The 12216-nt window shown below is 43.8% G+C and overlaps 1 protein-coding gene across 1 annotated transcript in view; it reads left to right on the top strand.

Annotated features, from left to right (window-relative positions):
- The window catches only part of SLC4A11 (solute carrier family 4 member 11), a 152231-nt gene extending 142121 nt beyond the window's left edge, over nucleotides 1–10110 (top strand). Inside the window, exons 20-21 of the mRNA XM_065405750.1 lie at nucleotides 4134–4303; nucleotides 10047–10110. Coding sequence (XP_065261822.1) covers nucleotides 4134–4303; nucleotides 10047–10110 — 234 coding nt within the window. The remainder of the gene's footprint in view (nucleotides 1–4133; nucleotides 4304–10046) is intronic.
- Nucleotides 10111–12216: the final 2106 nt, after the last annotated feature.

Genomic DNA, 12216 nt, shown 5'->3' with positions numbered 1-12216 from the left:
CAGTGCAGGAGACCATGCAGTCGGTACCAGTAGACACCAGTATTGTCAGTGCAGTGCTCAGTACCACTACAAACTCCATTGCCTCCGACATCATGCCTGATGGTATCAGTGAAGGGGAAGCCTGCAGTGTTGGCAGTGCGATGCTCTTCTCTGACTCGCCACCCGTCTTCAGCACCATCAGGAGCAGCCTGTCCTTGGCCAGCAGAGGGAGCCTCGTCCTCCTCTGAATCGGAAATTGGCGCCTGTGCTTCCCAGCCTCAGAGCTGCTCTTGCCACTATCCATCAAGGCGCTACTACCCTGCTAGGGATCATCTATTTGGCAGAAAAGTTTATTCTACTGGAGGTTGCAAGACGGGATTGCCAACTAACAAGCTCTTTTGGGACATTATGATTTTAATGTTTGGGACTACATGTTAAAGTTTAGGGACATGCTGCCAGAGGACCCTAAGCAGGAATTCTCCTTGTTAGTTAATAAGGGGAAATCTGTAGCAAGAACTTTGCTGCAGACTGCACTGGATGCAGCAGACTTGGCAGGTAGGACTGTGGTTTCAGTGGTGTCCATGCTCAGGAGCTATTGGGCACTGTCCTCGGGGCTTCCACAAGAGGTCCAACAGACATTACAAGACCTGCCCTTCGAAGGGTCGTCACTGGTTTTTGGTGCAAACAGACTCTAAGCTCCATGGTTTGAAGGACTCTGGGGCGACTTTAAAGTCTTTGGGGTTGTACACTCCCTAGCTATCCAGAAAACATTTCTGCCTGCAGCAGACCCATCATTACTCTTCCCCTGCACCTCAGCAGGACCTGCAGAGAGAGAAGAGTGGGAGTTATAGATGCAGACCACCACCTCCTTCTGCCTCTGCATCAATACCTGCTCCATCCAGTGACCCGGCATTTTGGTGGGTCACTACAGAACGCCGTGCCAATTTTCAGAATTCCAGGTTCCATCTTCCCCATATTCGAAAACTGCCTTTCCCACTGCCTCAGTGCTTGGTCCCAGATGACTTTGGACTGATGTCTATTAAGCACTGTGGACGTAGGATATATACCCTCAATTGGTTTCTGCCCCTCCCCATTCCTCTTCAGGGGATGCTCTTCTGAGGATCTCCTCCTCCAGGTGTTCAGTCACGCCTTTGGGTAGCAGCCATGGAGGAGGTTCTGCAGTGTCTCAGAGGGGAGGGGTTCTCTTCCCGTTATTTCCTAATCCCTAAAGCAAAGGGAGGTATCAGACCAATTTTAGACCTGTTCCAGCTCAACAGATTTCTCAAAAGGATAAAGTTTTGCATGGTCACCCCGGCTTCCATTATTCCCATCCTGGAGACTGGTTTGCCGTCCTTGATTTAAAAGATGTCTGATTTCATGTGGCAATTTATCAAGCTCACAGAAAGAATATCAGATTCATATGCTTTTCCTGCAATTCCTCTCCTACACAAAGTGTTGCTAAGGATCAAACAAGGCCATGCCTGGGTTATACTAGTACCTCCAACATGGCCCCAGCAGACTAGTTCTCCGTTCTCCTGGATCTGTCTGTGGATGCTTCAGTTTCACTTCCATTGGACTCAGACTTAATTTCCCAAGATCATGGTGGGCTGCTCCACCCGAACTGGTGGGCACTTCTTTTAACTGCTTTGAGGCTCCATGGCTAAATCCCAGAGAGGAGTCTTGCTTGGAGCAAACTCTCAATGTCTTGTTAAATAGCAGAAAGCCCTCCACCGGGTCTATTTACATGTTGAAGTGGAAGCATTTTCCCATCTGGTCTCGTCAATCTAGGATTTCGCCAGTGCAGTCATCAATCCATCATATCCTGGACTATCTATGGCATCTAAAACAGCAAGGTTGGCAACTACTTCTATCAAGGTCCACTTGGCAACAATATCAGCTTTTCATCTCCATATGGACAACTGTTCTATATTTTCTAACGATATGACAATCAGATTTTTGAAGGCCCTGGAAAGGTTGTACCCTCAGATAAGGAAACCTCTCCTTTGCCCTGGGACTTGAACCTAGTTTTGTCAAGGCTCATGAGGCCTCCATTTGAGCCTCTGGTAGCTATTGCTTCGGACAGGAAGGTAGCTGAGCTGCATGCAGGAAGGTGGGCAAATCGCCTTATACAGTCTTCTTTAAGGTTTGAAGTATATTTGCACCCTCATCCAAGATTTCTCTTTAAAGTGGTATCTAATTTTCATATTAACCAGTTGATTTACTTACCTATCTTTTGCCCCAAAACGACACTCCAACGGAGAGGAGCAATGCCTGCATACTCTAGGTGTTAAGAGATTTTTGGCACTCTACATAGAACTAAAGAGTTCCATTTGTCAACCCACCATTCAGACCCATTGCAGACAGAATGAAGGGTCTCCCAGTCTCTTCATAAAGAACTTTATCTTGGGTAACCTCCTGCATTAGTGTAAGTCATGATCTTACAGGCATTTCCCCACCCAGCAAAGTGACGGCACATTACATAAGAAAGATCACAAGTAGCCTTGGTGTGTTCACTATCCAGGAAATTTGTAGAGCAGCAAACTGCTCTTCAGTTCACACCTTTGCATCCCATTATGCCATCATCCAATACTCTAGAGGTGAAGCTAAATTTGAACAAGTTGTGCTCCATTCTGTATGTCCATGAACTTGGATCCCTCCTCCTACTTTACGGCTTGAGTCACTGAGAATAGAATGCACATGTGCAATCATTCGAAGAAGAAAAAACTGTTACTAACCTTCTGTAACTGGTATTCTTCTAAATGTATTGCCCATGTCCATTCCATAACCCACCCTCCGATCCCTCTGCATCGGAGCAATCCAGAAAGAAGGAACTGAGATGGTTCTGGGGCGACTGGGCCCTTTATACCAGCACACAGTGGCGCACCATAGCATAGTGGCCCTTGAGTCACCCGGATGGGTACCAGAGGGAAATATTTCCAACGACTTTGTGCAGATTGCATACGCACCAAGATTGAGATGTGTTGCACACGTCCATTCAAAAAGACAACAGTTACGGAAGGTTAGTAACTCTTTTTTTCACTGGCAACACTCCCATTGATTTCAGCTGAGCCCAGGATTTGGTCCTAACGGAAAAACAGTCTCCTAATTTTATTTGGCATCTGTTGAACCCCACTGCTACCTAGTATATCACAGGTACTGTAGATTCCATTGATTGAATATACTCATTTGTAAATAAAGAATGGGTATGGATATTGTATGCAGAGTACTCCATTTGTTGTCTCTTGTCTTATACTTAGGTTGTAAGCTGTTTGGGGCAGGGACTGTCTTTTTATTTTGTGTTTGTACAGCACCTAGCACTATGGGGTCCTGACCCATGACGTGGCTCTTAGGTGCTATGATACATAAATAACAAATAATATCTGTTTTAGTACAGATTAGCCTGTTGTATCTAGGTTAGGAAACCTGCATAACTGGCTCTGTGATCCTAGATCCATTCGTCTATATCAGCATCAGCGGATAGTCACTCCTACTCACACTACATTGCCGTCTCCTTGTGTGGGGTCTCTTCTATCCTCTCCCCAGCGAAGTTCCACAGTTGCTCGATCTCAGATTGGGCTGAAGTCTGTCCCCTAAAGAGAAGATGGAAAGTTCTCAAATGATTAAAACATAGAAAACAAACTCAAATGGGAGCAGCACGCAAACAGATCTGCCTAACATAGCATCACCACATGATGCACACACTCTCCCTCGCCCCCGGATATTTTACATGTTGCTACAAAGTGCTGCTAATCATACACAGGGGAATCTAATTATGGCATTTATATCAGTATTTCTTGTGCTCCAGATGTTCCTCGAGGCGAGTCTATCTCTGGTTTTCCCCCATTTTTTATTGCCCAGTCATTCTCTGTGTTCTGTTGCCAGTATTAGCTTTAACCCTAGAAATCCCCAATTCAGCCCTTTTGGCTTAAGGAACGGGCCAGTACTCCGCTTAGAAAGTCCTTCAACATCTGCAGGGCCATTTGTGTATTTCTGATATCTACCCGTTGACTTGATGTGTGATATGAACCCTTACAGCTGTGTGTTGATGGTTTCCCTAAAATAATTTCTCTAATGGGCACACTTTTTAGACTTTATTCCCACCTGGACTGATTTGTCTATTGCTGCCTGACATATACCTCTTCTCTCGTTCACAGACAGCTTACCCTCCGACGCATTACATCCGCAGGGTCCCTCAGAGGAAGATCCACTATTTCACAGGCCTACAGGTTCTTCAGCTCCTCATCCTCTGTGGGTTTGGGATGTCACCGTTACCGTACATGAAGATGATTTTTCCTCTCATTATGATAGGAATGATCCCGATCAGGTAAGACGCTCTCTGTACCAAAGACACCTCACTGAGTGGCCAGGCTGTTTGGCTTCTGACTAGGCAACTACATACTACTTAGGGCAGGTGTACACTACCACTGAAGTTGATCTAAACTACATTGCTCAGGGGTGTGAAAAAGCCCCCGCACTCCCTGAGCGATGCAAGTTTTGCGCTGTCCACACCAGCGCTATGTCGGCGGGAGACACTCTCCTGCCAGCGTAGCTTACGCTTCTTGCCAAGGTGGAGTCGTCATGGTGACAGGAGAGCGCTCCTCCATCGGCATGGTGCATCTTCACCAGACACGCTACAGCGGCGCAGCTGCACCCATGTAGCACTGTAGTGTAGACTCGCCCTTCGATTTCTCTGTGATCCTGTGCCATATTCTGCACTGGCTTGAGTGGTCACACAAGGTGCCAACTTGCTCCCCTGGAACCAGCTACCAGGATCATGACTAGCAGTGTGCGGTGGATGGGATCTTTCTCAGGACTTCCCAAGGTGGTGTGGGGCAGGGAGCCTTGGAACCATATACACCAGCTAAGATATCTAAGTGAAAGCCACCCATGACCGAGACAGACTGTAGCACAGAAGCAAGGAGGAACGCAGAAGGCAGATTGGTCTGCTCTAGGGGTAGCATGACAATCCCTTGATTGGGGTAAAGCTGTGGTTGAGTCTTCAACCTGTAATGTCCTAGATTACGCATGCAGCACCCCAGCTTAACCTGTAACTAGTTACTCTCAGCAGAATTGTTACATACAGTAACGAATGTTCTCCTAAAGAACTCTTAGTGTTAACTTAGTGCTTTACAGCTTCAAACCTCTGCACAATTACAGCAGTCTCCTGGGCAGTGCTCCCTCGTGTTAAGATTACATTGGCACATGTTCACAATTGGCTGAAATTTGCCATAGTGGCCCAGAAGTGATTTGTTTTTTTGGGGGGGGGTTTGGTCTAAATTTCGGGAGACTCCCTGGATGCTTTAGGGGCCATTAGTGAGTGAAAGAAATTCATTTTCTCAGCATTGTAGGAGTTGGGGGTTTTTGGCTCATTAAATAAAACAATTGACCGACGCCGTCTTTCGTATTCTGTCCTTTCTTAGGTGTGGTGGGAAATGAATTAAACATCAAACAGTAATAAGCTATTAAAAATCACTTCTAAGCATGCTTGTTGGGCATTGGCCAGCATTGTAGCAGTTTAATGATGCCCTACTGCCTTTGATGCATTACAATGCAGCGTTTCCCACCTGATCCAAAAGACACTGGGGGCTGCTCGGAGAATCTGCAAGAAAAAGATTGCAAATGAATAGTGTGTGTCAAAGGTGGAAACTAATGGCCCAATCGTGTCCCCGTTGAAGGGAACATCAAAACTGCCGTGGTCTCCATTAGGATCAGGATTAGGCTCTGGATGACTGTCGTTTTCTGTTGCTGCCCTTAATTGCTGCTTTTCCGTATGAGCTGCTGGTCACTTAACCCAGCCTTGCAGAAAATGCCTCCAGCCGGACAATGACAGCAGCACATGTGTGAGCATCTCCTTTCCCTTCCCCTCAGTGGCTGTGTCTAAATGAAAATTTTAGGTAATTCTCTTTTGGTTGCTGTAACAACAGTGCGTCACCTCTGGTGCTAATGTAACCCCCACACCTCCTGGGTGTGGTGTTCTGTCCCATCTAGTGGCACCGAGACCACTTAGGAGAGAGGGAAAATGAGTCTGCTCTACAGCCTTAGCTAACAGCCAGTTGGCTTTTAGCTCATGCAGTAGAGGCTCACGCACTAAGCTCCAGAGGTCCCAGGTTCGATCCCGCCTGCTGACAACTGGGCGTTACAGTAATACAGGGAGCACTAGTGCAGACCATCCACAGGTGTTTGTACCACCTTGCCATCGAGCCCTGCTGTCAGGAGAACTGTTCACAGCTCACAGTAGATCAAGGTGTGGATTGAAAATGGAAGTGAAATCATTTAAATGTTATCCTGCATATGTTTTGCTTTCCTTTAATTAGAAGGGGGGAGGGGATTGGATTGCAAAAAACAACAAAACCCCCACATACAACAACATCGAGGTTACATTGTTTAACTGTATTAAAAAAAAAAATAGGAATTGCAGAATCATAGAATCATAGGACTGGAAGGGACCTTGAGAGGTCATCTAGTCCAGTCCCCTGCACTCCAAGTTACAATTCTCATAGCAACATTCACTATCTCACACTGCACATAGACAATATTAGGGATTACTGCTTAGACTGCAAGATGGATACTTCAGTATGTGCAATCAGAGCAAGTTTGTAGCTGTGAGAACCGTTACTTCTCTGTGTCCTGAATTTTTGTCCTCATTAGTTAGTGTTACAGCAGGGCTAAGCAGGGTGAATAAAAACAGATGGTTTTTCTTGGGGGGGGGAATTGGATTTTTTATTTAAATTTATTTAAATTAATGTTTTTCTTGACAAAATAAACCTGTTTACCATGAAATCTGAATTTAATACAAAATATGTTAAGGTCTAAACTTCTTATAATCAAAACATTTAAATAAAAATTAAATATGCTGAATCCATGAGCCTCTATCAAAAACTTTTGAGTTAAAGGCTGCTTTCCTACAGAGAGAGAGAGAATCAGAGGATAAACATCCAACTTTTGAAGCCAATCTTGATGAATATGGCACAATAGGACATGTGCTGTATTAAAGGCTTGATCCTGTGGGGGACCCAGGGGCTGTGCTACTGGGCGCAAGAGGCTGGCAAAGTCACTACAGACGCTAGGACCTAGCCTCCGACTCCAGGAGACACCATCATGTATCTTGTCAGGATCATCCACTGAGCCCACAGGGGTGGTCTCATACTCCTTTTCTATAGCTTCTCCCTACCTTTGCTCCGATTGGCTCAGTTCTCAAATTATGAATATTTATGGCTTCACCCATCGTTGACCATTTTCTAACTTACACAAATGTACAATTGATAAGAATCTGAACATACTAAGCTATATAATTGCTTAAATAAATGTACATCGTAACAGTGAACCCTTCTGAGTAGCAAAAAGATATACCAAATCTACTTTAAAGGCTCTATTTAGCTGTACATCAACATGTTTTAATGGTTATATCAACCAGTGAGAGTGTTCCTTTCTTTAGAACGGGGGTAGGCAACCTATGGCACGCGTGCCGAAGGCAGCACGTGAGCTGATTTTCAGTGGCACTCACACTGCCCAGGTCCTGGCCACCGGTCCGGGGGGCTCTGCATTTAAATTTAATTTTAAATGAAGCTTCTTAAACATTTTAAAAATCATATTTACTTTACATACAACAATAGTTTAGTTATATATTATAAACTTATAGAAAGAGACCTTCTAAAAACGTTAAAATGTCTGACTGGCACGCAAAACCTTAAATCAGAGTGAATAAATGAAGACTCGTCACACCACTTCTGAAAGGTTGCCGACCCCTGCTTTAGAAAATAACTGAAATACAAATGGAAAAGTTGATTAAAATTGATTAATTAAATGAAAGCTTTCCACTCGGTGCTTGAAATCATGCTTTAAATCAACTCACCCTGCTGCTGAGAGTCCCCAACCAAGACTCGAGGCCCTGTTGTGCTAGGTGTTGTACATACACATAGTAAGTGACAGTCCTTGCCCCCACATCGTTGATCATTTAAATAGACAAGACAGACACTGGGTTTTATATCCATTTTATAGATAAGGAAGTGGAAGGGAGATTGTGTCACACGGGGAGTGTTTGGCAGAGCTGGGAACTGAATCCGTATCCAGTGAGTCCCAGCAGAATTTTGCAGAAATTAACATTGTGCGCACAGAATTTCCTTTCCCCCACAGAAATGGGCTGCAGTGCCACTAGGGGCCACTGGATTCGGCAGAGCCCAGCTCGCACATAGAAGACACTGCTGGGGGGAGGGAGAGGGAGCTAGAGGGTTCCTGGCAGCTGCAGTTCCCAGCATGCCCTGAGGGAAGGCGAGGGCAGCATGCAGGAAACTCCATGTAAGCCTGGGATCAAGCATCAGGGTGTTTCTCCCTCTGGATCCCTTGGCTCGGGAGCCCACAGTTGAGCTCTGCGGGGAGAGGTCTGGGTGTCTGGCCCCATGGCTGGACTCTGGTGGGGAGAAGAGGGCAGAGAAAGAGGAACTGGGTTGGCATAGGGGGTTTCTTTAACTCTCTACTCCTGGGGGAATTTTTGCGTGTGTCCATGTTCTTACAGACATACTTGCTGACAGGTATTTTGAAATAACTTACCAAAATAATTGAAACTGGTGTGATTATGTAGTGTTATTTTGACCAATAAAATTTGCAGAGTTTTGCAGAATTTTAAAATATTGTGTGCAGAATTTTTAATGTTTTGGCGCAGAATGCCCCCAGGAGTAATTATTTTGGGAGACTCTACCCTGGCTGTAATGGAATATTCCATCCGGAGAAAATGTGACCTCTCTCAATTCTTAGCAGGGTCAGAGCTTTGGGGAAGCATGGATGCTGCTGACTAAACATGACTTCTCTGGCACTGTATCCCCATGGATAGGAGAGTATTTTAAGCATCCCTTTTCCTCTTTGCACAATCATTTGTGTTTCACAACATGAATTGAATGTAGATCAAACAGAGTTTGTTTTCCAGGATGTTTTCATTTTCCAGTGTTTATCTCATGTCGGATCAATTCGAGGAGTTTAGGACATTGCGCTGCAGTTAGTGAGATTTGAAATCTCCTTTCCTGGCTACCAATTGAGGAGCTCTAAATCTAAACCAGGCTTATTACATTGTTGTCTTTATTATTTAAATAGCTGAAAAGTAACTTCCTGTGCTGTTGAGGAAGCAGAGGATTAATCTACAAATATCCAGTAGAATATATTAAGGAGAAAGCTTATTAATGTTGACTGCGTTGTCACTTAGTGTTTGTTTCACTCAAAGGAGATACCATTATTATTATGTTGTATAAAAGTAGATTCCAGAGGCCCCAATCTGTACCGTGCCCGGCACAATGGGGTCCTGGTTGGAACATGGAATAAGGCAGTCCCTCCCGCAAAGACCTCACAGGGACAAGACATGTAGAACACAGTGAAGTGGGCAGAAGCAAAAGACGAGTGACTGTAAAAGCAGTGGTGCTAGCACTCACGAGCAATATTTGGTGTGTTTTCTTAAAGCCCCAGCTCTTGGAGGCATTAAGTGTCTGAGAATCTTAATGACTTTTGTTTATTTGGGTTCTAGTAAAAGGAACTCAAATGTATTCTTTTATTTGAAATGGCGTCCTGTTTTAAGCCAGTCTCATGATGTTTTGGGTCCTGCTTTGTGACTTTTGAACACCAGACATTAGAGAGGGAAATGACATTCTAGGAAAGCTAGATCCCTCCTGAACACGTCAGCTCCTCAGGCCTATTTATGTTCTGTTTCGACCAATCAAAAGCTGGTCAGCTGCCTCCCCCAAACCAGCCAGGGACACAGATGTGGGGGCGAGGCCAACATTCCACTCCATCCTTGCCGCCTTCAGAGGGGAGAGGGAGCACCAGCACTGGCCATGGTGGAGATGCTGCCCTGACAGCTGAGGGCAATTTGTTCTAGGCAATTCTTTGCAACACTGCCGTTTCAGGGATTCCCGCGATGTGAGCAAACATGGCTGTGTTTTCCCTCCAGCTTCACAAACCTGATGTAAATCAGCAAGTTGCATGAATTGCCCCAGACACACCCAGCTCTGAAGAGCCTGGAAAAGGATGAGCATAACCCTTATTGCAGCACTAACCTGAATCTAATTCTCTCTGTTCACTCGTAGGTATAACCTGCTTCCTAGGATCATTGAAGCAAAATACTTAGATGCTATGGACGCGGAGCACTAAAAATGAATCTCTGCTCTGAGAACAACGAACAGCTTTTCGGATCGGAAGGAAATGGCAGCCTTGCTGAGATGTAGAATTATTTATCTGAAGTTCTCTTTTGTTTAGAACCTCCAGGACTTTCTTTCTGCTCTAGTCTGGCACTTGGAGATACACGGTTGAAGACCAATTGGCCATTCAAGTTTCAGATCAAAACAGCCTTGGATTGAGAGGCCAGTACTCTTCTGAGTTTTGAGGCAAGCCAGCTTTATGGAAATGTTACCTTCTACATCCTAAAACTTGAAATCCCACAGATCAATGTGTTTCTCTTGTTGGATTGTGCTGTGCTAGGGTTGCCTCGCGTTCCCTTTTTTAGGGGGGGATCCCTTTTTTATACGCTGTCCCTTTTCCCAGAACACTATTGATATGTAAGGACAGTAATCAACCCTTGCTTTACAGAATTACTGAATAATTTGGAGCTTTAATGCAATTACCCATCTCTCCAGTTCATCTTCCAGAAGGATAGCCCTATGTCAGAGGAGACGTGTAGTGATCTCGTCACGTTCTTGATTAGTGGATGGGCTGGGAAGCAAAAGAATATGGTTGTGCTGAGATTGTGTATTTAATTTCTTCATATGTACCAGAAATGTTCAGAGGTTGGATTCACTTTGTGATGCTGATGTAATTACAGCTGGGTCTAAGCCGCTTGGGAATTAGTTGAACCTATTTTACACTGTTACTTCTCAGTAATCAAATATAGAATTGTAGGTTTGTACAGCAGCAACCTTTTTGGTTGTGCCCAAATTCACCTGGATGCTGAAATGTGGCAAAATTCAGTCATGTGCATTAATGTTCGCATATACATATGTACAGAACTGCCTATGTGTACATATATACATACATAATTTAGATTTGTGTATATATTTTGCATATATATTATACATATATTGGATATATAGGCATATTCTTTCAAGATATTGAAAGTGTTCTTGTGCAATCAGTGTTACCTGTACTATGTTGACATACATTTGTCCTTTGCTTCAGTGCTTCTTTTTTCTTATTCAAAGCCATTCTTTGTCAAACTGCATTAACCCAATTACTGATTATTATTTTTAAACATACTGCTAAGTTCAAACATTCCTTCATTTTCCTCTAGTCCTTTGGCTTTTGTGACCTGCATCATCCTTTCTGACGTGAATTTTCCATTTAATTTTAATGTACAGTATGTAGTGAAAGTTGGTTGTTTTCTAGTCAATATTTCTGTTTGTCACTTCACTGTTTCAGTTTTGTAGCTACCTCCCATTTTCCCCCACCCCCAGACATTACATTATATTTCTGTATGAATTCTAACTCTCCTGCTATCTATTTTATCTTTTGGTTTATTTAATTTAGCTGGTGTTATGGTCAGTTTTTCTATACTTGAAGTACTGTGAAACAAGCTATCCTTTAGCAGAATTCCATATTGATCTGCAGTGCAGCTAGGGGCAAACTTTACAAGAAAAGAAAGTGGAGCAATGAAGATAATTTTAAAAAGCAAAAATTAGGATCACATTACAATAAATGCAAACAGACAGTAGATTAGCGCAAACAAGTGTTTTGTTTCAAGCAAATTGTTTGCACAATAATTGGCGGTGAGATTTATCAGAGAGAATAAATCGGCGATTTGGCTTTCTTTACGAAGTAAAAAACACATCTCTCCATCACTGAGAGGAACTGGGGAAGAAAGCTCATATGCTAAAACCAAACTTATAAACCTAAACTCAGTAACTCATTCAATAATTCGTTTGCTTTTAATAACACTCAAAGGAATTCCATCATAATGCAATCGCCTACAGCTTTGAAGGAAACTACTGAGAGCCGAGTGTTCAGTTTCTCTTTGAAGTTTCATAAGTTTCCCATTGACAATCCAATGAAGGAGCACCAGGTTGTTCCTAAGGGTGTATACGTTACTGTCGGGGATAAACATTGAGCACAGTAATTGCAGGGAAATAGATTCTCTACTTCATTAGCCATCTAAGCAGCATTGTATTACCTTGAAAATGTAACCTTATGTTCTACTCAACTCCTGCGGATGTGCTGTGAAGGGCATGGCCTAATTTGGCGCTCCTAATAAATGAAACGTGGGCATTG

This window comes from Emys orbicularis, chromosome 5 (assembly GCF_028017835.1).
Source record: "Emys orbicularis isolate rEmyOrb1 chromosome 5, rEmyOrb1.hap1, whole genome shotgun sequence".
NCBI classification, from domain to species: Eukaryota; Metazoa; Chordata; order Testudines; family Emydidae; genus Emys; species Emys orbicularis.
Note: the sequence above shows the minus strand (reverse complement) of the source record. Positions and strands in the feature narration are given on the sequence as shown.